This window comes from Manacus candei, unplaced genomic scaffold, assembly GCF_025592945.1.
Source record: "Manacus candei isolate 608988 ecotype Guabito, Panama unplaced genomic scaffold, ASM2559294v1 h1tg000053l, whole genome shotgun sequence".
Lineage (NCBI taxonomy): Eukaryota > Metazoa > Chordata > Aves > Passeriformes > Pipridae > Manacus > Manacus candei.
In genome coordinates, this window is record NW_026138101.1 from 3,780,912 (window position 1) to 3,807,995 (window position 27,084).

The 27,084-nt window shown below is 51.1% G+C and overlaps 1 protein-coding gene across 2 annotated transcripts; it reads left to right on the plus strand.

Moving 5' to 3' along the window:
• Nucleotides 1-27,084, plus strand: CSNK2A2 (casein kinase 2 alpha 2). Of its 2 annotated transcripts, XM_051801795.1 has the most exons (12): nucleotides 202-367; nucleotides 603-714; nucleotides 11,402-11,503; nucleotides 12,258-12,308; nucleotides 18,184-18,243; nucleotides 20,398-20,481; nucleotides 21,380-21,490; nucleotides 21,701-21,802; nucleotides 22,122-22,222; nucleotides 22,858-23,006; nucleotides 23,202-23,295; nucleotides 26,629-27,084. In XM_051801795.1, the coding sequence occupies exons 1-11, from the start codon at nucleotides 264-266 to the stop codon at nucleotides 23,276-23,278; spliced, it is 1,053 nt and encodes a 350-aa protein (XP_051657755.1). In that variant the 5' UTR covers nucleotides 202-263; the 3' UTR covers nucleotides 23,279-23,295; nucleotides 26,629-27,084. The 2 variants fall into 2 exon arrangements, with proteins under 2 accessions (XP_051657756.1, XP_051657755.1); XM_051801796.1 differs by lacking the exon at nucleotides 26,629-27,084 and having other exon boundaries at nucleotides 1-367; nucleotides 23,202-24,719.

Consider the following 27,084-nt stretch of genomic DNA (forward strand, 5'->3'; position numbering starts at 1 on the left):
GCCGTTTCCGGGTTGGCTGAGCGGCGCTCGGGGCGGCCCCGCCTGCAGCCGCCGCCGGCACCGGGCCCGGGCCTCGGCACCTCCGCGGGCCCCGTGCCCGCCGCCCCCGGGCCGGCCCCGCCCCGCCCCGGCCCCGCTCCGGCCTGGCCCTGCCGCCGCCCGCCGCCGCCGCCCTCCTGCGCGCCGCGCCCCGCCTCGCCGGCCTCCCGCGCCGGCCCCGCGCCCTCCTCCTCCTCCTCCTGCAGCCGCCGCCCGGCGCCGCCATGCCCGGCCCGGCCGCCGGCAGCCGGGCGCGGGTGTACGCGGAGGTGAACAGCCTGAGGAGCCGCGAGTACTGGGACTACGAGTCGCACGTCCCGAGCTGGGGGTAAAGCGCCGCGCGGGGATCCGCCCTCCTTCCCCCGGCCCCCCGCGCCCTCCTGGGGAAGGGCCTCGGCCCGCGGGGAGGGTTCCCTGACCCCCCGCTCCCGCGCTGGGCGGTTCCCGGGGGCTGCGGGCGGCGGAGGGGGAGGCTGGGAGAGGAATACCCCCCTTCCCCCGGCCCCTGCCCTGTTGGTTATACCCACACACCCCCACCGCCCCTCTCCTCTTGGTGCCCGCAGCAATCAGGACGACTACCAGCTGGTCCGAAAGCTCGGCCGAGGGAAGTACAGCGAGGTCTTTGAGGCCATCAACATCACCAACAACGAGAGGGTCGTCGTGAAGATCCTCAAGGTGAGTGTCCCGTTGATGGTGTGCGAACTCGTGGTGGCTGGGAGCGAGGGGTAGAGGGCTGGGTTGGCAGGGCCAAAGGGCTGTTGGATCTCCTCTTTCGTCGCAAAACTTGTGTTTGCTTGTTAAGGGCACTGGGACGGTGGGTTTGGAAATGGATTTGGTGTCCTGCGTGCTGTAGCAATATTTTGATGTCCCCACCCCTCCTTGTCCAGCATAGCTCTGGGCTGGGAGCTCCTCTGGAGGGGGAGAGCTACGAGTCCTGACATTTGAACAGCGTTGCATGTGCTTGGCAAATTGGATCTGGCAATGCCTGTCTAAAACAGCCCAGGGACTGCCATGTCAACAGGAATGCAAAGCCCAGAGGGGGGAATCCTTCTGTTAACCTCCAGACAGCTGGCATGTGGCCTTTCCAGAGCCAGGCTGCGGGATGCTCAGCAGTCAAAAAAGCAAAATTTTATATTCAGTCCTTTTTAGAGGATCTAACATAGGAAAGAACTTCAGCACAGTCAGACCATAAACACTGTGGAAACTTGAGGAGACTCAAGGAGCCCATCCAAAATGTGTCAGCGACAGGGACCCGTGTGCTGGGGTGTTAGCTTTAGTGGGGTTGGGCCATGGGGACCTTTGTGCAGCAGTGGTAGGTTGTAGTTTGGGATGGCTGAGTGCAGAGCATGCCTTACTGTGTTTGACACTGAAGCAACAGGCTCACAGCAAGCTGTGGTAACTGAGCAGCACCCTGTGCTGATGATCTGGGAGTAGGCAGGGGAGAGAAATGAAAGGTTAGAATTGAAGTACATTTGGTTCTGGCTTGGCTGACACTTGTGGCTGTCACTTGTTGGACCAGCCACACTTGTCACTTGTTCCCCAGGAGCACGTGGGAACCGGTCTCTGACCCTGGGTGTTCTGAGAATTTGGGCACCCGTTCATCCACAGTGTGCAGGGGGGTCTGAGCTCAGTGTGCCCTTGCAGCCACTAAGAAAAGCAGCTCCCTAGGACATGTGTCTCTGCAGGGCTGTAGCCTTAAGGCATTTGCTAGATCCGCTTGGATAGTGTGTCTGGCAGTCTCTGCTGACATCCCCACTCACTCACTGTGCCTGCTTCCTTGGGATCTGCCCTAGCTTCCCAGAGAACTTGTCACGGTTTGTCCAGCCAGCACTCCTGGGAAAGGTATGATCTTCCATCTGTCTCTGGGAGGAGGCACACACACCCTGACTTTGGCTGTGGGCAAGGAGGTGGCCAGGTGAGCTGTTTGGGAGACCGTGTGGCTGAGCCTGACGTCAGGGCAGAGTGGGGAAGCTCACGTGCCCTTGCCAAGCCAAGTTCCTCTGGCATGCTCTTTGGGCCTCCCCCTCCTTTAGATGCTTTATGTGGTTTGAGCTTTTGTCTTTTTTTAAGTAGGTGCAGGCAGGAGTTTCTGCAATGAGACACTAGGCACAGGTAGCCAGTGCAGAGCTGGCGTTCATGGCAAGATGGCTTGTGGCTGGACTGGGGAAACTGTGCACTTGTGCACGCTGCTCTGGAGCCCTTGATGGCCTCTTCAGGACTACTGTGGTTTATTGAGGTCCCAGGTCTTGTCCCACATAGAAAGGCACCAGGAGGCTGAGAAGAGATTGCAGGGAAAGTCGTTGGAAATCTTGCTCCTTGCCTCTTCCCAGCCCAGAGAGCCTCCCCTGGAGCGATGCTCCTCTCCCTGTGGCAGCCGAACTCTGTCACGTCTAGGGAGCCTGTCAGCTCTGGACGGTGAGTCAGCTGGCAAGAGTCATCTGAGGGCAGCTGGGTGCTCCTTCTCCTTGGGGCCTGAATGTGTTGCCTTAATGCCCTGCAAGCAGGAGACTGGTTTGTCCCAGATTTGAAGCGGATGGTGTTGCCACTGGTTCCCCTGGCTCTCCCCACTTACATTAACATGCAGACGGCATTCCTGGGAGCGAGCAAGGAAAAGCAGAAGGTCCAGATAAATAAAGATGAACTTTCTTCTCGGTGGAAAGTGGGTCAGTGAAAAGTGAGTTTCAGAATACCACGTTGTGTATGTTATGAAAACCTGTGAAGTGTGGCAATAACATCACTCTGATCTGTGGAAATTGCCTCTGGTTTCCTGTAACTAGACTCAAACTTAATTGCAAATGTAATTGCATGTATCTACAGTGGAGCCTTAGCAAAGAGGTTGGGTGTCTCTGTTCCTCCAAATTCAGGAGGAATTCAGATCCTGTGAGGTGGGAAATGCAACCAGAAATGCTGAGGATTTTGTATGGCTGCAGGGATGGGACAAAGGGGAATACTGCTGCTGGGCGATGGATGTGGCTGTTTAGCACAGTTGCTTCTTTCTCTTTAAGTTTCTTTGAAAGGACAGTTTATGTTATGTGTTAGAGTGAATTTTAGCAAGAGTCACTGTTTTAATATCTCTGCCTCGTGGGAAGTGACTGATGTCTCTTCCCAGCCTTGCTCTTTGAAGCATCTTATCCTTACTGAGCTCAAGCTAGCACAGAGCAAGTACTTCTTCTGACTCTGCCTTTTCTTCCCCTACTTTGGTGTTGTGCTACCTGAACATCTTGTACCCTCCTCCACAGAGGTCAGGAAATTTTATCACCCTTTGTCTGATGCAGAACTGAGCCACAGAGATTTCCTGTGTGACTTTGGGCAAGTCCCTCAGCCTAAACAAAGCTGAGACTAGAGCACAGGTCCTGGTTTAGTGCTGCATGAAGGGGTAGATAACAGATCTTCCTTTTCCAGCAGCCACTCACCTTGTTTGCGAGTGCCTCATGAAGACTTTGGCACTGGACAAGGCCAGGGAGCTGATGACTCTGATTGGCACCACAGTGCCCCAGGCCTTTTGGGCTTGCATAAAGCAAGGTGCCCCATTTCCCTGGCCAGTACCCAGCATGTCCTTTCAGTTCTGCTACCCCAAGTGCAGGACCAGGCCCAATCCTATGGGAAAATGGTATGTTGCTAATTGTGGTCATAATATGTGTCAGCAAAGGAGGAGAATTAAGAACATGCAGATAACAATGACATTACCATTTCCTGGGTCAAGTGCTTTTCTTTACAGATATGATACTCTTAATGTTACTTTTCCTGGGAAAACTCTGCAGCTCTTTTTTAAAAGGCAAAACAAGCAGGTTGCTTCTCACTCTGCTGCAGCAGGACATCAGGATGCCCTGCGTAGGATGGCGTAGGCAAAGCAGTGGGGCAGAAGCCTGGTTTGCCACACAGACACCTCCTGCCAAAAAGCTTTTGTCTTGAGAAGTGAGGTGGAGGGCAACTCCCCACCTTTTCAACCTGTTCATGGAGCAAAGATTCAGGAAAAAAAAATCCCGGGGGTACTCTGCACTATACTGACCTTCCTACCCCTCATGGGTAGGAGGGCCTGGAGTTAGCCAGCAGCTCTGCTCCCACAGTGCCTCACTGGTGTTGGAGGCTCCTGTGGGCTTTTTGATCTGGCTGGCATCAGTACAGCTGTGGACATGCTTCCTGCCTGCTTCGGGGCGGGACATGCCAGGAAGGGGGACTGTGTGAACATGTCCTGTACGTGCTGTCGTGTCTTGCTTAAATTTGATGCTAAGGTTTGACTCCCAGGATGAGGTCTGACATTCCTCAGCACGTACGAAGGAAGTTTAAGACATGCTTGTTTCCAGTGAGTCATGTATGGTCTATGTCCAATGCAGGTATCTAAAGTGCAGCTCTGCTCTTCCATATCTAACAACATAGATTCAGATTTTTGGTGGGCTGCTGAGGTCTGTCTGTGCTGTCCCTTTGATGAGCTTCTCAGCTGCTAATGCAGCTCCAGAGTGTCTCCCAGTGTGCCTTGAAAGCGAATCCTCTGGTCTGGGGTAACAGTGTTCCCGAGGGAACTGTTGCTACTCTAAAAGCCAAAGGTTAACTTTCCAAATTTCTTGTAACTGTTGTGGGTGATATTTTGTAGTGAGAACAGTGCTGTTAGAGTTACCTGCAGTTAGGGCTGTTGGTGAGTGTTGGCTGTACCACCCTGTACTTCACAGCCCAGTCTCCTGTTCCATCCCGGTGTCTGCTCAGAGTGGAGATTACAGCATCCATGTTGGCAGGTCTGTACAGGAGTCAGGAGTCCTCCTGCTTTCCTGATGCGCCCATGTGTCCATGTACACTCTACTTGCCTGCAAAGGATTAAACCCATCAGAAAGAGGCTGTTTTATCTCCTTGTGTGGTTGCTCTTTGCATAGGCACAACACGTGGGTGGAGGTAGGGGAAGAATGGTGCTACAAGGAGAGGGACCAATGAAATGGAGGTTGTGCCACAGTGATGAAATAGCCCCTTTCTCCTTTGGTGGCTTTTGTCCCTCTGTGCTGAGTCCATGCACTGGAACTTTCAACCATGTACGTGGTTTCACAAGTGCATTCTTGTTTGTTTGGCTTTGTTTTTCCCCTGTTGCCCCATTTGGGCTTTGTGAACCCTCCAGAGCGGCTGCTCATACCAGGCACTGCTGGAAGGTCCTTCCAGTGTTGAACTCAGATTATCTCTAGTAGCTAGAGAACCAGATGGGGGAGGTAGCCCTGTGGCTCTGGTGAGCTTTCTTCTGTCTCTAAAAGCTCAGAGCCCACATACATCAGTATGTTCTAGATGAGGGACGAAACGACTCCTGTGCTGGTGTGCAGAAGGGATTGCACAGGGAAATAGGATTGGATGATGTTGGTCCCTGGGGCTGGAGCTTTTGACTGGATCGGTGACCTTCCACCAAAGCCGTTCAATGCCTGCTCCTGGTGGCTCTGTGTCTCTCGCTCCTCCTGTGTTTGCATGCACTGTATCAGCTCCCCCTGGCCCACTTCCTCCTCTGGCAGTCTTGAAATGAGCCCTTTTGCAAGAGAGCTGGGTACACAGCTCTTCTCTTTTAAACACCAGTTGCCCACACTGAGCTTGGCAGCCTTGTTTGAGCTGAGACCAACTGGGACAGTACCGGGTGTCTCGCAGAGGCCTGGAGGTGCAGCTGGTAACTCGTGGTGGTGGTGTAGCACCAAGGAGCTGATGAGCTGCAAAGCTCCAGCTCCTGTGTGGAGAAGGGTGAGATACAGCACTGTGCCTGTTCACAGGGGCCTGGGGCAGAGGCTGAAGGAATGATTCCCATCCCACATAATGGTGGTGGTGGGGATCAGGGCTTGGTCCTCATGCACCTCCCTTTTAGTTGGCTGCAGAAGTCTTGATGTATCGTGGGCAACCCTGAAGCCCCAGGAGGGCAGTTTGGGGACTGTTGGAAGGAAAGGCATTCTGAAGGAAAGAATGAAACTGCCCTTGTAACATGTGCTGGGATATTCTACCGAGCTTAAGTATGTTTTATGTAACTAAAAAAGTGAAAGTACTTTAGGAGTTTCAGGGTACGTGAAAGTTTGAAATCCCACACTGGAAGTGGTAAGATGCAAACAACCAACAGAATATTAACACGAGTGGGCTCCTTGATTTTGTAGCTCTGTTGAATACTATTATTTGGTTTCCCAGCTGATGTCTGGCAAAATAAGCAGAGCTGCTCTGAAGCCAATTTTCCTATTGAGCAATTGGCGTCGGGCTTTATAGGCCGATTATTGTGATTCTTTTGATAATGCTAGAGACAAATGAGCTTCTAGTGCCAGCTTTTAAATGTTTAAAGCCTGTCATAGGGATGCTGCTTAAGCCTTTTGCTGGTCCTGGACATTGTGTGTTCAGATTTCCCTGCTTGTTCACTGGAAGCTTCATGGTATTTCCAGGCTATTCAGGTTTGGTGAGCAAAGAATGGATCTTTGTGGGGTGATGGAATACATCACTTCAGTTTCTCATGGGTTTGTATCTTTTGACTGCTAAACCTTCTTCCCTGCTGCGCTAACCCCAGTTCCATTTCAGAGCACCTGCTGGGCAAAACCCAGCACCTTCTGGGACTTCCTCAGAGCAGCACGTGTGCTCCTCAGCAGGCAGTCTGTGTGCCCTGCTGGCCTGCCTGCTTTAGGCTAATGGAAAATGATTTTTATGCTTTGGACTTAGCTACTATTTCACATGCCTTCCTGGTCACTGCTTTCTTTTCACAGTGTGAAAATACGCAGAGAACTTTGGATCACAAATCTAATTTCTCTCTTTGCTTGAATTCAAGCAATGGGCCCCCGGGTTGTTGGGGAAGGCTGGAACTGAAGCACCTGACAGAAGAGCGTGTGCTCCCTTTGCTTTAGAAACCAGGCAAAAAAGATGATTAACCAGGCAGCCATTTATTTTTTCAAGACAGGAAGTGATGGCTGCAGCCTTGTATTTAAAGGTTTATTTTAGCAAACAATGTTAATTCTCCCAGCTGGTGTTTGCTGCAGCTGGACTCCTTCCCTGCTTACAAGCTTACGTGTTCTCATGGAAAATGACCCAGGATCTCTTCTCTTGGTCACAGGGGTGTTTTCTTCTGCATCTTCCTGACTGCAAAGCTTATCCTGTGCCATTTCTCACCTCTGCAGAGGGATGGCATTGCATTGCTGTCTCTGCCTCTTCTGCCTGACTTTCAAGTGGATTGAAGCAACCTTATGGGATCCATTTGTCTGATAGGGTGGGAAACCTGCAGCAAAGGGTAGGTGACTGGGGACAGTCGAGTGAGAGCTGCTGCGTCCAGCAGAGACCATCCTCTTGTGGCTGGAGGTCACCTTGTTCCTCTTCTCTGGGCACTCAGTGTAGTGGACAGCCATGAACTGCATGTTTTGTCTCCACCATCTACAGCCACCTCACTTCCAGTTTGCCTGGGGAAGGAGCAGTTTCCTGGGAATCTGGAAAACTGGCTTGTGCTAGACAGTAATGTTGTTCTAAGGGTACTGCTGCAGTAGAAGTAATTAAACCCCTCCCAGTGTAGACACGGTTAAACTGAGACATGTCTTTTAGCCTGGTTTCCTATGGAAACGAGCCTTATGCAATCCTGCTGTCTGTCAGCCTTTCTCCCCCTCCTCCCCCCAGTAGTTTTTGCACTGGTTGGCCAATTTCAACCAAATGCGACAGAAGTCTCCAAGCTGTCAAGTTTCTACAGATTTTGTGGAAATAGGTGTTTGCATAGAGCAGAGAGACTGTGTTGGAGCCCATTTCAGAGGGAAAGGGTTTGACTCATACTGGTCACTGGAGAATCCCAACATGGAGGAAAGCTTGAAATGCCTCTGGTGTGGGAACAGATGGAGTTGGAGTCTGCACCTGTATAAAACATTGCCTTGCAAACTCGGATCAAACTTAAGGGCAGTTCATTTTGCCGAGGTGGCTGCTCCCTTCCTCTGCTGGAAATCCCCCTGCCAGGGCAGGAGGATTGGCCCGTGTAGGAAACAACCTGAAATGCTGCTGTTCATATCCTGGTTTAATAGAACAGCCTTAAATGAGTACGGTTAAAAATACTCTGGCTGCAAGGGTCGGTGTTTTAGAAGCTATCCCTGCTGGGAGAGGCAGATGGTTGGAGGCCATAATAGCTTCAGTTCACATTTAATCCATGGGTGTTTGGAGTCAACATCCTTGGAGAGACAGATCGGGTGACTGTGAGAGACAGTTGTAGCAACCCAGGCTTAATCCCAGTGCATGGCTGATATGCTGCTGTTTGCCTGTGGTTTCAACAGTACCGGAGTCTGGGACAGGAGCAAAATCAACAGAGTTTGTCTGGTTTGAATGGTTCCCTCCAGTGTGCCGTGTGCTGGAGTGGTTTGCACTGAGGTGCTTGACTTGCCAGACGCAAGACCTTGGGCTTGGAAGCAGTTACTTGGACTTGCAGCTGGTTACTGGGCAGTGATGTGCCCTTGGCTGGCCGGCGGCGTTTGCGGTTGTGGCTGGAGCAATGGCGTGGGACATGTGGGCAGGACACAGTGAAAGCTCTGTGGAGTGAGGAGGAGGAGGCCAGCGGTTTTTCCACCTGTTTTCTCCTGCAAATCTGAAACGGGGAAATGCTCTGTTCCCCTTCATCTCTCTCTGAGGACACTCCTGGGCAGTAATTTTTCCTCTAAAATGACATTACTTCAGCCCGTGGCATTTCTCCTTGCTTCATCCCTGTTTTCCTAGTGGTGGAAAACCCCGTTCTGAGCGCTGGCTGCACATAGGGAGAGCACTCTGATGATGTACTGATTACAGCCCTGTCCTGGCTCACAGCTGATGTGGAGATGGTGTGGCCATGTGTGGACAACCTGGCCTGGGCTCTGCACTGCTGCAGCTTAGCAAGAAAAAGTGCAAACAGCGAGTGGCTTTTAACTCTCCCTCTTGCTGAGACAGTGTTTGCTGGAGTATCTTCCATCAGTGATGTCAGAGATGATGCTGTTGGCAATTATCTGCAGGCATTTCATTAAAAAAAGACCAACTTTCTTCTCTCCTTTTTTTCCAAAAGTCACTGATTCTGCCTGCTCTTGTCTTTTAATAAGTGTGTGGTGGGTAGGGCCAGATTTCTGATAGAGATAATACAGAGCATCATTTTCCCATCCTGAAAAATGTGGAAACGTGGAAACAACTGGAAGGCAACAACTTCTGCCCCTGTGGGAACAGTAGTTACTACAGAAGGAGAAAGGGAAATCTCAGAGGGATATCCTTCACTACGTAACTGATGCAAAAGGCCCTTGAAATGACTACAATACAAAGAAAAGGGTATTTCAAAGTGGGCTTTGGGTCCTCTTGGCTGTGTTCAGGCACTGTTTCAGCTCCTGATCAGGTGCAAGTGTTGCAGCAGAGAGGCTGTGATGCATGTCTGTGGTGATTTTGTGATTCAGTGAGTGCCTTTGGGATGGCAGTACCTCAGCTTCCTCTTTGAAGTTCCTTGGAAAACAGCTTGTGTGTGCATTTGCCTCAGTGGACAAGCAGAGTAACCAAATTACATCCTCTAATTCCATCTTGGCCTTCTGGTAAGATCTGTGCATGTGGGTGACGCAAGGGTGGTGTCCATCCCCACGCTGACATAAATGAAATCAGTCCCTGGTGAAGCATCTTCCTCTGGGGTTCAAAGATACAGCCCTCACTTCTGCTGGTTTACATCCCCCTGCTCTGGCTGGTTCTCCTTGTCTTTCCAAGCTCCCACCAGCTCCAGCTGTGTCTGGGTGCTGCCCCGGGGCTGTTGGTTGCCCTCTCCCCGGCGAGCTCTGCCCCACTCACTGCAGCTCTGGCTGGCAGCTGCCGTGGCCTTGCTGCCATTTTCCACAGTGGCTTTATGAGGTGCTGATGCTCCCTGTGCCGGCATCGGTGTTATTTTTGGCACTTTGCTTCGGGCTGAGATTCTCATCTTTTGGCTTGAAAGTCTAGCTGCTGCCTTTTAACTTGCGAGTGGAGAAGGACAGGATTCAAATCTGAAGGTTCCAGCCACCTGAAGAGCCTTGAAAGACAGCATATTTTATCACTTACATAAATGCCATATTTTCCCACTATATAAAACCTTCTGTTCCTTCTCCTGTCTGCTCATACATTCGTGTGAGGGGTCTGAAACAGGGATTGCCTTGGATTTGCCTGTATGGGGAGTATGAGTTGCCCCATCGGCACCCTGAAGTGGGAGGTTACAGCAGAGGCGAGGTGGTGAGTTTGAGCTGTTGAGCTCCTGTGGCTCCTTGTCCTTCACACAGACATCTGCTAATGTGTATCACTTTGGTAAGGTGCCTCATACCTTTGCCATTCTGCATTACACCCCTCCTCACACACCAGACTCTGTGCTGGATGGTGAATGTTTTACAAAGCTAAATGCCTAGAGAGAAGTGTTTTCATCAGCAAACCTCAGAGACAGGGCTCCACCAGTCCCTCCAGGATGTCTCTGCAGCTCTCTCCAGTGCTGCTGTGGGGCAGGAGGGGATGTTCCAGCTCTGCAAGGAAGGACTGCTAAACTTGGTGACTTGCAGCCAGTGCTGCTCACACTGGTCACTAGCCAAGAGTCATTAAGAAAGTCTCACCTCTTATCTCCTCTAAGCTGCCTTTCTTTTCCAGCAAGCACAGAACTAGAGTTGTCCTGGGAGTGGATGAGTTACAGAAACAATTATTTGCATTAAAGTGAACCGCTGGATCAGCAGAGTGTAAAATCCAACCCAAGCTCCGAGTCCCTGCCTTGGGAGCAGCTGTTCTTTGTCACTCTGCACAGGGTGATGTCCAGAAAAAAGCTTACTTTGCAAAGAGAGCTCCTGAGACTGCACAGATTAGAGGAGGAGTTAAAACTGTTTAAAATGTCTGTAGGCTTTAAAACCAATCATGGTGTATGGATGCAGTGGCATGCAGTGCAGTTGGGGCTGTGCACTCAGGGTGATAGTGAACTACACGTGCACACAGGCATAGCAGTGTTTGAGCTTACTAGAAATCTTGGTGTTGGAGACTCTCAGGTCATTGTTTCGTGGGATTAAAGTACTCGTTGGGAAAACAGGTTGGGATTAAGGAGTAAAAAACTGGTTTGTGCTGGTAAGCAAAAGCAGAGATAGGTCCACCATGCTCATCCTGTGGCTCTGAATGCACAACATAGAATCAGTGTGCTGAGGTTACCACACAGCAGTCCAAGGTGCTTTTAACCACTGGAGTCACAGTTATGTTGGTCTGGAGTAGTTTGATTTCCCCTGGTGAGGGGAAAGGTTTCATGAATGAGAGGGAAATTCTAGTTCATGCAAGGTGTCTGTCTCCTTTTGGGAGCTAAAAATTTTCTTTTGTGAGGGTGGGAGGAGGGTAGGTGATGTGTTCTGGTCCAAATCGGTGGCAGAAATCAGTGTTCATTTCTGAAAGGACTCTCACTTCTAATTTCTTTTGTCTATTTAAGCCAGTGAAGAAAAAGAAGATAAAACGCGAGGTTAAGATTCTGGAGAATCTTCGTGGTGGCACCAACATCATTAATCTGATTGACACTGTCAAGGATCCAGTGGTAGGTGCCCGTGTGTCGTGTGTGGTGGGATTGCCCTTCCTCTGGCTGCAGGCATGGGACAGGTTTGGATGGGCTCCTGTTCCTTTCCATGTTCCCCAGACTCTTTAAGACCCCTTCTCTGTCTTCTGTGAGTTCTCATGGCTGATGGGGGGAAATCTTTTGAAGCCCTATAACAAAGTAGAGCCCGTAGCCTTCTAGCTTTTGTCTGGCATCTGGTGCCTAAGTACCAGCCAGGGCAACTGGAAATGAAGCACTTTGATCCTTCTGGTTGCTGTCCTACCCAGTGACCAGCAATCATGTCATTGGTCTGCACTGCCACAATTGACCCATTCCCAGGAAGTTTTCTCTGACGAGCAGCTGGCTGAGGTCTGTGACTCCCATCCTGCTGGCAGCCATGAGAGGAAGTGATGCTGCTCTAGCATAGGCAGTCCTGGCTGACCTTCCTCCTGCAAGGAAGGCTGTGAGGGCTTAGCTCCTGGTGACACATTCTGCCTTGCCCACTGCTGTCCCTGCCCCTTGGCGTGGGGAGGAGCAGCACTGGCCACAATGCCAAGGTGGTACTTGGCTTGTGGGGTATAAGCAGAGAGAGCTGCCTCTGCCTTTTACAGGAACAGGGCTGTGCTGCTCTCCCTGTCTTGCTGCTGCCCTGCTCTCCCTAGTGAGGGTTGGGCAGGAAGCAAAGGCTTTTTAAGGTCTCTTGGAGCAAAGAAAGGTCAAGTGGGTGTTTTAAACCATGACTCTCTTTCCCTTGCAGTCAAAGACCCCTGCTCTGGTGTTTGAGTACATCAATAACACAGATTTTAAGGTGAGTTTGCTTGAGTGTGGAGGAGGGAGGCTTCCCATTTCTGTTAAGAGTGCTGTAAATGCCAGATAACCCTCAAGAGCTGTGGGGAGAGTTTGGAGTTTTCACCTATGTCAGCTTCACTTTGTTTTCTCCATGTAAGTCAGAAACCTGTTACTGGGCTCTAGATTAAAAGGAATAAAAAGTTTGTGTGCTGCATCTTCTCCCAGCTCTGAGGAGTAAGTTCAACAGGTTAGATATTCTTACTGCCCTCTCAATTTAGTAATCACTGCTGTGCTATATATTCAGCCCAAATTAATCCCTGTGCTGTGGTGCTCTGCTTACAGCAGTGCAGTTGATGGAGCAGGTGACACCAATTTTTTTCTGGAATCCTTCAGACCTGGGGACTTTGGGGTGGCAGAGACTGGAAAACACGTTCCCACTGCCAGTGGACCTCGTAGCAGGGTACTGAGCATTCTTGAATACATCTTGAGAGCTCTTTTGCTTGCCTGAGGCTGCAGGATATTCCCTGGCTCTTCTAATTTCTGGGGAGCTCCAAGGGGTATTACCCATTCCCAAAAGGAGGGTCCTCTGAGTGCAGCTCCATCCACTTCTGCTACTCAGATGTTTCTGGCTGGGAGCAACAGACTGAGAGACAAAAGGGATCTGTAATTAGCAGCCACACCTATTTTAATGGCATCTTTGCTTCCCCCATGTGAGTCTTTACCCTAAGTCACTAAGTCAGTGGTGGAGAATTAATGGAGCCATTAAAAAGCCAGCAGTCATCCCTCCTGCACTGTTCAGGGATCTCTTTCATTCCATGTTATGGGATGGTGGGTTTTCTTCCTGCCTGTGCTGGAGCATGGTGTAGGTACAGGCCTTAAAGGAAGCAGATGCACCAAAGACCCAGAGTTCTGGACTGGTGTTGGTGGAAAGGAGGAGCTGCCTCCCAGACCATCTGTGTGCAGGGCAAGACACGTTGTTTCTGTCCCTCTGGGGTGGGTCTGGCGAGCTGGATGCTGCCAGATGGGATGTGTGTGCATAGCCAGAGTTGCAGCCATGCTGCAGTGGGGTCTTAGTGCTGTTTAATCTCATGTAGAGAGTTACTGCAGGAGCCAGAATAATAGTAACTTGCAGCAGCATCTGCCCTGACAGCTCTGGGCGGGGAGATGAGCGTTGCCTCCATCAAGTAAACAGCCATGAGAGGAGTGCTGTGTGGTGACCTTTCAGGGCTAATTAAAGCAGGTTTGGTTTGCCTGAGCTTCGTTGACATCAGCTGGGCTGTTCAGTGCTGCATGTGTGTTGGGAATGTACCCCTATGCTTCTCCTGGTGACCCACAGCCTCTCTGTAAGGCTGATCCTGGAAGTTTTTAATTTTCTATTTAGAGAATTTTTTTTAATCAATTAATTAATTATTTTTTATTTTTAATCTATGGCTTGAGATAAAATAGGTTCCTTGCACCTTGCTAAGGATTGCTTTATGTTTCTCCTGTCAAAATGTGATTATACCACTCTGTTGTGTCCTTAGAGGAAAAAATTGTCATCCAAGATATCACCCAGTAACTGAAATGTGTTCATGAAGTTGAGTATTAAGCAGCACCTCGAGGCTGGTGGCCAACAGGGAGTCTTAACTGAAAAATGAAGGGCTCAGAGTCCATGATCCATCAGCCATCCCAGCCACATGGAGAGCTGGAGCAGGCACTGCTGGAGCCAGTAAGGAGCAGTGGGCTGGCCACAGCAGAAGTAACAATGCTCATCTCTGGCTGTTGCATTAGAAACAACTGTATGAGTTTGCAGCAGACCTCTTCTAGGCTCCTGGGAGAAAGCCTGGCTCCTCAGGGAACTCCAAATTCACAGCTGGGCAAGTCTAAGACAGAAAGTTTCTGATGCTGATTGGTACAAGGCAGGAATAACTCGTCTTGGGAACACAAGTGTGTCCCCAGGGCATGCGGTATGGCTGCTCCTGTTCAGAGCTTATTTGTAACCTGAATTTCCCCAGCTGTGTCTGGGGTGTGTGGGTTGGTTGAGCTACACTCCCATGAGCTCTCTGCCTGTTTGGGGAGGTTCTTGGGGCTGCAGCTCACTGGCAGATTATAGAGCTGCTGCTGCTTAAGAGTGCCTGTGGGTGCCTTCTTCTGATGTCAGCAGATGCTCCCAAGCTGTCTCTTCCCTTGCTCTGAAATGCCAAGCAGAAAATGCACAAAGTAGATGAGACCACCTGTGTTGGAGGCCTCTGCTCTCCCTGTACCTCTACACATGAAGCAGCTGGAAAGCACCCCGTCATTGTCCTCTCTACTCCACAGTCCTGATCCCCCAGGGCAGCCAAATTCTGCTGGAGTTAAATGCCACAGTGAGCTAATCCAGGTGACAAGGGCCTCTTCTCTTTGTTTTAATCTGCCTATCTCTGCCTCCACGTCTGGGTTCAGCAGCACTGTTGAGAACCAGCATCTCACTGGCAAATCACCTTCAGGATGTGTGAGGGGGTTCCCAGGGCAGCTCGTGTGCAGCAGGGGGTTGATGACCACTTCACAAGATTGCTTTTTTCTCTGTCCTTTTGGCAGTAGTTGCTCACAAGCTTGGATGTCTGCTCAGTTGTCTCCTTTCTGGCTGTTTCTTTCCTTCAGCATTATTATTTTTTGCTTAATGTTAATGCTTTTGCCCATTGTTAACCCTTTGCCCATTCAAATGGCAGACTGCTGCTCAGGTCAGTGCACCCATGAAAATGGCTACTGGGTTTCCTTAGCTGTCTGTGCACAGGGAGAAACTGCAGCTCTGTGGGGCCTAAGCCATGGTTGTGAACAATTCCAGATCAGAAGCACAGGCTTATATTCCACATGGTTTGGCTATTTTTAAATGATGGTATAAACAGGAGACTTAGGTGATACCTCCCCAGAGCTGATTACATTTTCTTAAATTACCTGTCTGGGTCCCTGCTGGAAGGGATGGCACTGTACTTGCAGGAGGATGAGTTGGAACCAGACTAAATGCGTGTTCTGCAGCTTGTGTTACAGGGCTAGTGTTTCCCTTCAGACCTGCTGCATTACTTGTCATCTGTGAGCACTCAAGCTCCCCACAGTCGTCTACCTTCAATGAAAACTGCACTGCAGAGCCACGTGGTCAATTGGGGGATCATCAGTGAAATTAAATGTCTTTTGCTAATTGGTTTCAAACTAGAGATGAGACGCCTGTAATTCAGCCACTGTCAGCTGTCACATATTTTGTGAATGTACATGGTACTGTGCTTTTCATTGCCCCAAAAAGGCAAATCCCTCAGGAAAGCAGGGGGCAGAGCCAGCTCTCGAGGAGCAGTTATGCTTTGGGTTTGCTATTTCATTCTTAAAACACATAAGCAGGTTTGCAGCTCAAGAAGAGGAGATGGGCAAGAAAGGTGAACAAAGGAAGGTTGCTTCAGGATGCTCAGCCTGTTGGAGTTGTGGGTTCAGTGGGCTTTTGAGTCAAGTCTTCCACTTCACCTGCACTTTGGTGAATTTTCAGGCCAAATTGCTGTAAGGGAAAATGTGTTTGTGTGTTTTATCCTTGTGCATCCAAAGTTTGTTTGAAAAACAATTGTTGCCCTGCATAAGTGATGCAGAATTATAAAAGATTCCCCTCCCTTGCATGGCTGCCAAGGCTGGAATGCTTTGGGAACTGTTTCCTTTTCTTTTCCTGCTGCCTGCTCTGCACCCCAAAGCAGTGTCTCTCCTCACAGCCACCCTGTTGCTTTGCAGATGCTGCTTCCTGCACGTAGCCAGCTGTGCTGCTCACTCAAGGGAGAGGAATAAGCATTTAGCTCCTGTCAGCCCCATGGCAGGGGAAGCGTGTCTCTGTCTCCTCAGGCACTAACAGGATTAGTTTATGATTGGTTATGTGATGTGTGGCAAAATATCACCAAAAGCTGGAGAGGGGTAGAGGCTGCTGTGGGTGGGTTCAGCCCTTCCTTGTGCTCTGTATGGAGAAAGGAGACCGGCCCAGGTCTCTGAGGCCTCCTGGGATCCAGAGTGCTGGCAGCTAGCTGAGCAGATTTGGGCTGGGTCTGAGTGATCCCCACAGTGATGTTTCTGGTAGTTCTACTCCAAAGGGACAGGGCAGAGCGTGGGGCACTGGGGGGACTGGGTTTCACAGGTAGCTCTTCCAGGGAAATCTCTTGGAAGGTGTTTGCCCAACAGTGTATGAGCATATCATGGTCCAACGCTGAAGGCCACGAGTTAGAGAAGTGACAGCACTGTGGGTCTGTGAAGAAAGATGCCAACAGATGGTGACCCTCCCTCCTTACAGGCAGCAAGAGGCAGAGGAGCCAGGGAATTGGGGAAATGATGTCTAGCCTTGTTCTGCCACTGCCTCTCCTGCCCTCCTCCTTCCCTAGGTGCATGATGTTGCCAGATGAAGTTGAACAGGGTAGTGAATGCCAGAAAGACATGTTTTACACACATTTCTCATAGTGTTTATTACTTAGCAAGCTATTTAAACAGACTTCTGGAAGGACTCAGCTGTCCTCTGCTGGCCCTGCATCCTGCATCAGAGTCAGGAAATCTATCCCTGCTCTAGCTCTATAGCTTGTGGCTATGACTTTTTTGCTCCCTGCTCACTTGTCTGCTTCAGTGGGCTGCTCCAAAGCGTTAGGATCATCCCAGCTCACGAGAATTCAATGCAGTTGTGTCCTGGAGGCTGTTAAAGCTCTGTGTGTGTAAGTGACACTTGTATGTTGTCAAATGATTTCCAAGAGCAGTATCGGGGGGTGGGGGGTGTCTGTTTGGAGATGGCCCTGAGTAAGGCAGGAACCTGAGGATCTCAACATGGGCCTGGAGGGGATCCAGGGCTAGAGCTGCTCTCTTGGAATGTGAATTTCAATCCCTTGCTCTGGGATTTTTCCTGAAGCTGCCAAGTGGTGCCCATGATGGGCAGCTGGCTCCAGTGCTGATGCAATCGGTGATTTGTCTGAGCTGTGAGATGATCCTTGTTTGTAAGAAAGGGCAGAGAGGTCTGGTCCCACTGCTGCCCTATTGAGTGTCCTTCCTTGCCTTGCCCTGGCATCTTGCCTTGCTTTCCCTGGATGAGAGCACAGCCCAACGGGGTTGGGCTGACACCGCTGCCAGTGACAGATATGGAGCAGAAGGCAGATTTGGGGCCAGCTGTGAGCTGGCATGGGAGCAGCAGGATGGTGAGTTCTCCAATGCTGGTGCTGGTGGCACAGTGCAGGTTAAAGTGCACCCTGGATCTCTGTCACTTCTGCCTGAGCAGCTGCAGGACACAGGAGAGGAGGGTGGTGAACACATGCTGGTAACAAGCACTTCCCTGTGACTCTGAGCTGTGCTCTCCTTGACCCCACAAGCATTTCTGTGCTCTTGAGTTGCATTAGTCTTTATCCTGGGATAGAGGGGAGCCTCTGTGGCTCTAAGGCTGTCTTCTCCCCTTTGTATTTCCCCACCCTGTGCTCCTTTAGGTTAAAGTTTTTGTTTCCCTGCCACACCCTGAGCACCTGGACACCTTGCTCATGTGTTCCCAACCTGCTCTGAATGCTGTCATCGATGTTGACATGCAAACTCATCACAGTGATTTGACAACAGAGAGTCACAATCATCTGTGCCAACTCCAGTGTGCTCTGAAGGGCTTTTGCCCTGTTCTCCTTGGACAGTCTGCCCATCTCCTGCTGGAAAGAAGCTGAGTCTGAATGATCCCAGTAGCATTTCACAGGAGCTCTTGCATACTTTTGGGATTCCCTGTGTAGCCCTGGCAGGTCTGAGGCCAGGACAGCCCTTGGGAATGGTGGCATTCACAGGAAATCTGGAATGGGGTCAATGACTGGAGAAAAGTGGGGTGCAGGAAACGAAACTAATCCAAATCTGGAGTATTTATTTTTGTCTCTTTTGTTTTTCTTCCTCCCTCCCCAAATCTGTTTCAGCAATTGTACCAGATCCTGACAGACTTTGATATTCGGTTTTATATGTATGAGCTGCTGAAGGTGAGTGGCATTGCATATGGCAGTCTGGATGGGGAGACCAGGAATGAGAGCAGCAGTAGCAGGGCTCGTGGGGCAGTGCTACTGAGTGGTTACTTCTCCTGTGTTCAGTGCAGAATCCATGTCTCATAACCTGGGAAGGCTTGGGAAGAGATCTGGTTACCTGGCTTGTTGCTGTGAGGTATTGCAGCCAAACTGGGGACCTTAGGTCACCTCCAAAGAGCCTCTGATTCTCTGGGGTCTGTCCTTTCCCCAGGAAGCATTTGTGAGTGGGAGTCACCAGGTAGGGCTGTGCTTGGTCTCCCTGTGTCTCCAGCACCATTGAGCTGCTGTGAGGAAAATCAACTCCCTCCAGCCAGACCCAGGACAAGCACTGAGAGGCATTTGCAGGGCTGGAGAGCTGGGTTTCTAGGGAGACTGGAAGAGAGGGATTACCAGCTGCAGGCTTTGTTCTGCTGCACTGTTCAAATGCAGACCCAGAAGGTGACTTCTGCCCACTTGATCTTAGATTCCTGTTTCTCTGGGTGAGGGATCTAGGGCACATCAAGAATAAGCTGGCCAGCTCAGTGCCCTGTGGTCACAGAACCCTGGGAATGTGGTCGTGGGGAACAAAGCTTCTGGTTATGCCAGCTGTTATATGTTGATATAACACTGGTATTTTCCTTTGAGACCTCCCAGCCAAAGCTTTCCCTGCCCTTCTGATGAAAGCTGAGGAGTATCCTAAATACGTCCTCTTAACTAGCCTAGCTTGCACTTCCCCGTGGAAATACTCAGGGAACCACATGGCAGGTCTGTGAGATGTGCTGCCCCTTTTCAGGGGTCTCCAGCTGCAGGATGTGGGAGGTAGCAGGGCATTAGGGAGAGCTTCCAGATTCAACCCATCCAAGGCAGTTCTGTGCTGACCTGCTGGAGCAGCAGGTTGGCTGTGTCAGGTCTTAGCAGGGCCTTGGGATTTCTGGGCTGGCACTATCCAATTCTCCAGCCTCTGGAAATGAGTGGAACAGGTGAGGGAAAACCCTTTGTGCTCCAGGACTTGGTGACTGCAGGAGACTTACTGAAAGAGATCTAGCAGGCCTGAGGGAGGCTTTCTTCTCTGCACCCCCAAGCTTGTTCATCTGTCTGCAAGGGAAGGACCTTCCTACTGGAGATTGGAGAGAGCCTAAGGCAACCCGGGATTAGGGTGGGAGGAATGATGAAGTTTAGATGATCCAGCCTTGGCAACACAAGACACTAGAACAGCTTCATCCCTGGAAGCACTTTGTGTAACCTGTTACAGATCTCCTCTACTGGAGATCCCAGGACCACAGTGCTGTGAGTCCTGTGGGTTGTGAGGCCACATGTCATTGCAGGGATATTCTCTCAGGCCTTGCTGTGATGGAAGCTGTTGCCTCCTTGCTTCCTGCTGTGGCAGGGGCCCAAGGACAGCGTTGCTTCCCTGGCACTGGTGTCTTGCATATTGAATGACTGCAGGCTGTACCCTCTTTCCATGCTGCTGGAGATTTCATAGCATCTGATAGATGTTGATGGATGGATCTCCCTCCCCTTGGAGATGAGAAAACAACATTCTCACCCCCCTGCTCAAGGGAACAGCTGCGTTGGGGGGGGCAAGTGGTGCAAGGTCATGGAGCTGGAGAGCTTATGTGTGCTCCTGCCTTCAAGCTTGAAGCAGCTTTGCTCTCCCTCATGTGCTATCACTTTTTTAACTGCAGGTTTGGCTTAAATCAGCAGGATAGAGGTGACTTTCTGGCTTAAGTGTGTTTTGGGGCACAGGTGAAAAGCTGCACTGGAAGGCCATAAAAATGTATGCATGTAAGAATCATCCCCCTCTGGGGAAGAGAGCATGACCTAGGAAGCACAGGGCTACCCAGGCTGAAGCATTGGGCTTGTCACTGGGTGGGACACGTCTCTGGATCGTGTTCTTCAATGATTGTGCAGGGAACAGTTCCAAGACTGTGACTGCAGTCAAGATCCATAAAGGCTTGTTGCCAGGTTGCCACTTCATCCACGTGCAGCATAAGAGCTGAAAATGCCAGTTTCTTGTGCCAGGGTTACAGCACTTCCTCATGAGCTCTTGCTCCTGGCTGAGAACTGTCTGTTATATTGCTAACACTGTGCCTGTGGTTACAGCCATGTCTAATGTGTGTGTGTGTCTGCCAGGCCCTGGATTACTGTCACAGCATGGGAATCATGCACAGGGATGTCAAACCCCACAACGTCATGATAGACCACCAACAGAAAAAGGTACTGTGACACCAGGGCTTATAAGCAAGGTTTTTCCAGGAAAACTTGAAACTCTGCTGCCTGGTACCCATAGCCTGGGCAGCTGCACAGACCCCTTTAACCTTTCTTTAGTGGCTCCCCTCCACCTGTGACAGCATCAGGAGATGGCCAAAGTCCCCCTGGGGAGCACCACAGTGGGAGTCCATGGCTTCCTTACTGCTGGGATGTGCTAGTTAGGTCACAGGAAATGCTTGTACCCAGCTCACTACCCTGGAAATGGACAGCACAGGGACTTCCCCCATCCTGGTACTCATACCCCATTGGGTGCTGTGTGTACCTGCCCCAGGGACCTGGATCTGTAGCAGGGAACTAGTTGCTGTTCCACAGGTCTTTTCTGCCAGTCAGCAGAGGCTGAACAGGCAAGGCAAGGATTATAAGGAAGGGAATCTCTTACTGGACCCACTGTCCTTCAGTAACATGGCAGGTCATCCATCCCTGGGGCTGCAGAGGAGATGGTCTGCCTTTCAGGATGTGGTGAACCCCCCTCCTACCCTGTTTTTTGCTCTCAACTCCCAGTTAAAATCAACACTGCCTTCAGCCCAGCCTCTCTAAACAGTGGGATAAGACTTTTATCTGTTGCCTAGTATGCAACCACTGCTGTGGCTGGTGGTGCTGGTCAGGAGCCAGCTGCCCAGCAGTAACAGTGTGCTCGGACTCAAGGAGGCAGAGCAGCTCTCTAAGCTGGCCTTTGCTCCACAAGCTGATGTTAGGGGAAAGAACCTGAACAGAGCACTGCTGAGAGCATTCCCTGTCATCAGAGGGCCTCCCTCCACCCCAGGCTCCACACTTGCATCAAGGGATTGAGAGGTTTTGCCACCTAAGTGGCTCCTGACTCTGTGTGTCTTTATTGTGTGTCCAGCTGCGGCTCATAGACTGGGGTCTGGCCGAATTCTACCATCCAGCTCAGGAATACAATGTCCGTGTGGCCTCCAGGTACTTCAAAGGACCAGAGCTCCTTGTGGACTACCAAGTAAGAGTCTGTCTCCTCCTTGCTACCCAGTGATGTCACTTGTGGCTGCACTTTAGCCACCTTTGGGTTGTCTGGTTTTGCCTGTCAGGGCATTGCCTGGGTTGGAGAGAGGCTGGCTGTGAAGTGCAAAGGCTGAGGCTGCCTGTGCAGCTGGGGAACCGGGCTGTGGTGAGTGTGCCTTTTCTGACAGCTTCTCCTTTTTCCCCTCAGATGTATGACTACAGCTTAGACATGTGGAGTTTAGGCTGTATGCTGGCAAGCATGATCTTCCGAAAGGAGCCCTTCTTCCACGGCCAGGACAATTATGACCAAGTAAAGACATTGCTACCTGGCTTATTGCGTGAAAAGTTTGTCCCCAGCTCATCTCTGTGTGTGTGGTGGGGAGGTTCTGAGGGTCAGATCACCATGCTGGGAGGATGTTGTTGCATGTTGGTTAAGCCATCTGGGATTTTGCTTCTCTGCCTTGTGTAGGAATTTTTTTTCTGCACGCGTTGCAAAAACAAGTTTCAAGGGAGATATTCCTTCCATCTGGGATGTTTCCAGAAGGACTGCTCTTAGATTTGGGCAGCTCTGCCTCTGCAAAAGAGTGGTGGGCTGCCCTTCTGCTCTCTGAATATGCCTTTTGTTCCAGCTGGTTCGCATCGCGAAGGTCCTGGGCACAGATGAGCTCTATGGGTATCTCAAGAAGTACCACATAGAACTGGACCCACACTTCAATGACATCCTGGGCCAGTAAGTGGAGAAGTGAAATGCTGCCCTTTTTCTTTGTGACACATAGAGGGAGATAATCTGATGTCTGTGCCCTGGAAGCACTCTCAGCAAAGGCCTGCTCGATCTTCTGGGTCACAGTGCTGCTTGCATCATGTCATCACTGAAATGCAGGCTCTTTCCTTTTGCCTCTCCTATGATCCATCCCCTGTTTCTTCTCCCTCCTGCTCATTCACATCCTCAAAGTGGAGGTATAGACACTGGAGTTGAGCATGGGCTGAGTTGTTCAGAATCTCCCAGCTGAGATTCCTGAAAAGGACAAGAGGTGGATGGAATAGTGAGGACAACTTCTGTGAGGCTGGCTGGCAAGTCAGAGAAATTCTGGTCCCAAGGGTGTCACCCTGCCTGCTGCCACATGCCACTGTCCAGTCCCTGTAGACAGGATCATGCCTTTCCTAGGCACAGGACATCCATACAATTGTGTAGGTATAGAAGAGGGTTTCCCCCTTTCGGCAGGTGTTTGCTGAGCAGTCGCCTGTGCAAGGAAGAGCTGTAGGCAGCGTTCATCACAGCCTCTCTTCTCAGAGGAGGATTGTGGCAGGTGATTCCCCCGGGACCTCTGGGTCCTGCTGTGCTGGTGACAGCTGGTCCCTTTGCAGGCATTCCCGGAAGCGCTGGGAGAACTTCATCCACAGCGAGAACAGACACCTGGTCAGTCCTGAAGTCCTCGACCTCCTGGACAAGCTCCTGCGATATGACCATCAACAGAGGCTGACTGCCAAGGAGGCCATGGAGCACCCCTATTTCTGTGAGTCTGTGGAGTAGCTGGGGCCTGCTGGGATGGAGCTGTGGGTTGTGGAGGTGAATTTTGGCTCCCTGCTCCACAAAAGCCTTAGCAGCTCTGTGAGTTTCCAGGGCAGCTTCTCTGGAAGGATTTGCCCGGGTGGAGCTTCCGCTTTTATTAAATACTGTTTCCTCTTCCTGCCTGCTCTGTCTCCTGCAGATCCAGTGGTGAAGGAGCAGTCCCAGCCCAGCTCAGAAAACGCTGTGCTCTCCAGTGGCATGACAACAGCACGATGAGGACTGGAAAACGACGGGTAATTCAAGATGTTTACAAATAAAAGCAAAACCTTCGGTCACACAGTGAAGGGAAAAGAACCAAGGACCCCCCCCCCTTCTTCCCCTCCCCTTTATACTCGGCAGAAATCTAACCTTGGGGGGGGTCATAAACCTCAGTTCCTCTCTGGTGGTTGTGGTTAATGTAACTCTAACCCTGTGGTACCAAAGCCCTGGGCAAATGGTCTTGCAAGAGCTAAACATGTAGTGATATCCCCAGGGCTCCACACAACTGATTCTGGTTCACATCTCTATGGATCCTTCTCTTCCTTCTCAGTCCAGCCTTCCCCACCACGCTGGTGGGGACAAATTGGTCGTTCTACCATCAGCCCTTAGCATGCCTCTTTCTAAACTTGCCTTTCTGACTTGTAGTCTCTGAATGAACCAAATTCAGGCTGGGGGTCAGCAGGTGCAACTCTGTTTTGAGGTCTAAGTCCTTACTGCTCACTCTGGGCTTGAATTTGGCCCTTGAATTCCAGTTTCAATTGTGAATGCCGGGGTGGTTGGGGGGAGGGCGGGGGGGAGTTTGACAAAAAACAACCCACAAACCCAGCAGCATCTCAGGATTAGTTTGGAGCATTTAAACGAAGGCACTGATCCGAGTTGCTGGGGAGAGGAGATCCCCCCCTCCAGTGTGTTTGACAAAGGCTCGCTCTGAGAAGAAACTCAATAGACCTGCTTTGGAAACTTGTGAATGTGAGGGCTGCTCTTGTGGCAGGAGAGGGGAGGGACTATCCAGACTTTCCCACCGAGCTCAGGAAAGTCAGTGTTGCAAGATTTCTTGTGATAGGTGTGCAACCACGTACCTCATGACGTGGCTCCCATGAGAATTTGTGCCAGACGCAGACTTGTGCCAGAGCACAGCTCTGGGGCGGTTCAACCCAGCACCGCAGGATGGAGGAGTGGAGAGGAGGCCAGGGAGGAGAGCACAGGGAGGGGGGAGGATCAACAAACAGCGTCGGGGCGGGGGCTGTGCAGCTACTGATCCAGGACTTGGGATCCCACACAGTGTTTTAACAAAGTCAGCCATTTGTTGAATTCTGGGGTGCCGATCCTGTTGGGGGGTGGGGGGTTCGTCTTGTGGGTTCTTTCATCAGATCCCTCGATGGCTTTATAGCCCCACAATTCACAGTTGCCTCCTCTACTTGTTCTGTGTGTAACTTCATCAAGTGGTTCTGGTGACACTCAAACCTAGACGCTGGAGATAGTGTTTTCCCACCAGCACCTAAACACAGAATTTCCTTCTGCGGCATTGTTGAAATAGTTAATTTTTTTATAAGGTTGCAATGTTTCTATTTGAAACATCTGTTTACATTCCATATTCCAATAAAGTTCTATTGGCATCGACAGCAGGTCAATCCATTTGTATAATTCACTGAAACCAATAAATATCTATACGTCTGAACGTCTGCCGTCTCAACTCTATGTGATAGCCAGAGGGCCTGAGAGCTGAAGGCCTTGTCTCCTCCAGGAGGGCAGGTTGGCTCTTCCAGCCCCTCTTGTCTGAGTTTTTTGGGATGTCTCGCTCAGTCTTTGGTTGCAGTTCTTCATGCTGTCAGCCCTGAGAGTTTCACTGTGGCAGATCATCTGCGCTGCCACGGGGCCACAGAGGAGGTGTGAGATTTTGGGAGTCGGCTCTTGAGGTACACTGGACTCAAACAGCCAGTGCCTGAGGGACCATCCTCAGGCTGTCTGTTACCTGGCAGATCAGACCAGGTCACCGACGCGTGGCTGGGAGCTGGGGGGTCTCCACGTGTGTACCCCCTGCTCGTCTGCTCTCAGCCTGGGTGGATGGCTTTTTCTAAAGATGTGCTGAGCAGGGAGTAGTTCTTCTTTGCTCCCACCCTGGGAGGTGAGTGGTGCACGAGAGCAGTTATGTGTGTCCAGGCTGAGGAGCAGCCTGTGATGTGCTGCTGTGCCACATGGCCTTGCTGACATTTGCTCTCCTGCCGAGGCCGCTGAAGGTGTTGGCAAGTGTTCACCAGCCCTCTCTTCCATCTGCCCAACCTCTGGGCTGCCTGGCCTGAGGGGCAGGAGGGTCTCTTGTGCTCTTAAGCTGTGCTACTACCAGCAGGGCTGATTTGGGGTTTTAACATTGAGTTTTGGATCGATTTTTAAACATGTATTGAATTGCTCCATGGAGAAGTGGCAGGAGTGGATGTTTCTCATGGCCTGTCCGAGTTGCTATGGGAGAAGCTTGTCTGTTTTCCAGCTCTTGTGTGTTGGCATTCCCAGCTTCTGGAGGGACAAGGCAGAAGAGGTGTGGAGAAGAATGGGTTGAGTGTGGGAATTTTAATAGGTGGAAAATGTTGGTCGCTGTATATGAGTGCTTGATAGTGTCCAAACCTGATTGTGGAATTTCAAGGTGGTGCTTTGGGAAGTATTGTTTCTGTAAACTTGAGTCAGAAATTCTTTCCTGGTACCCTCAAGCAGAGGAAGTGAGTTGTTCTTCCAGCAAATTAAATGGTTTTCCCTGGTTGCAGTAAGCAGAGAGGCTGGAACAACCTGCCCCTTATCTCCCCACATCCCTACCCCAGCTCTAGAGTAAGATGAGCAGAGACAGATTGATCCCAGAGGAAAACAGCAGCTGAGCAAGAGAAGCCTGGGAGCAAGAGGGTGTGGATCCCAGGGATCTCACTCGGAACAGAAAACCCTTCTCTCCTCTGGACCTTAGCAAAGTGTCCTCCCGCTTGTAGGGACAGCTGGGAACTGGGGAAGAGTGTCTTGTCCTGAGGAAGTAAGAGGACTGAGAGACATGCATCTTCATTCCTGGCCTTTCAGGTGGCCTGGCCCCAGCTTTCTAGCAGAGGTGGAGCGTGGGTTTGGCTGAATGCCTTGTAAGAGGAGAGGCTCCAAACCAGAGCCCTGGCAGGCACTGAGGGATGCAGTAGGAGATGGATGCAGTAAGCAACTTCGCCACCTTGCCCGTGCCTGTTTCTAGTGTGCTGTGTCATGATGGGAGTCTTGAATGGGTCTAGAGAAGGTATTTGCAGCAGCAGAGGGAAACTTAACGCAGGAGGCTGGGGAGAAAAAAGTCCAAACTTGTGTCTGGCTGTCCATGAAAGTTCTGCTTTTCTGGACTACGTCTCCCCATTACCTTCCTCGGTCCTGCCTTCCCCTCTTGCCCCTTCCAAAGCCAGGCTTAGGTTCCCCTGCTGTCCCCACATCCAGAGGGCCATGGAGAGTACCCCGGAGGGTGGCAGGACGTGGGGCAGCGTGCCCAGCCATCTCCTCGTCGCCTGGTGCTGGAGGAGCTCTGCACTGAGCTGGCAGTGCCCCGTGACGCTCACTTCCCTCCTCCCATCTCTCCTCAGGTCCGATGCTGTTGCTCCCAATTTTCCATAAGCAGAATGAGAACCAAATCAAACGTCCCATCGGCGCGTGTAGAGCGACGGCGGGCGGACTGCGCGGCACGGGCAGGGCTCGGAGCGGGCGGCGCGCCTGGGCCGGACGGCACTCACCCCGCGGTGACCTCAGCCCTTCCCTCCGGGCCTTAAAGGTTCTCCTGCCTCTGGTTCCTTGTTGAGCTCTTCCTGACCCAGAAAGCATGGAAATGTGAAGGGTGTGCAAAGCAGTTGTTGGTTAGTTGTTCTTCCCTCTGTTCTGGCTGTTGCCCCCCCCAGCCCCTGATGGACCACGGTTAGCCAGCTTGTGCCCGTCTCTGCCAGGACACGGGGGCTGCAGGGGGTGTCGTATCATGATGGACAGTTCTAAACTATAATTAAAAGAATTCTATATTGTTGAATAAAAGTTTTGAAAGAAGCGTGCAA

What these genes read in the sequence shown, in the direction of transcription:
- CSNK2A2 (XM_051801796.1), top strand. Translation starts at nt 264, where the DNA reads ATGCCCGGCCCGGCCGCCGGCAGCCGGGCGCGGGTGTACGCGGAGGTG. An exon ending in TCGCACGTCCCGAGCTGGGG is followed by an intron (nt 368 to 602) that starts GTAAAGCGCCGC and finishes TGGTGCCCGCAG; the next exon opens with CAATCAGGACGACTACCAGC. An exon ending in GCCAGGACAATTATGACCAA is followed by an intron (nt 21,803 to 22,121) that starts GTAAAGACATTG and finishes CTTTTGTTCCAG; the next exon opens with CTGGTTCGCATCGCGAAGGT.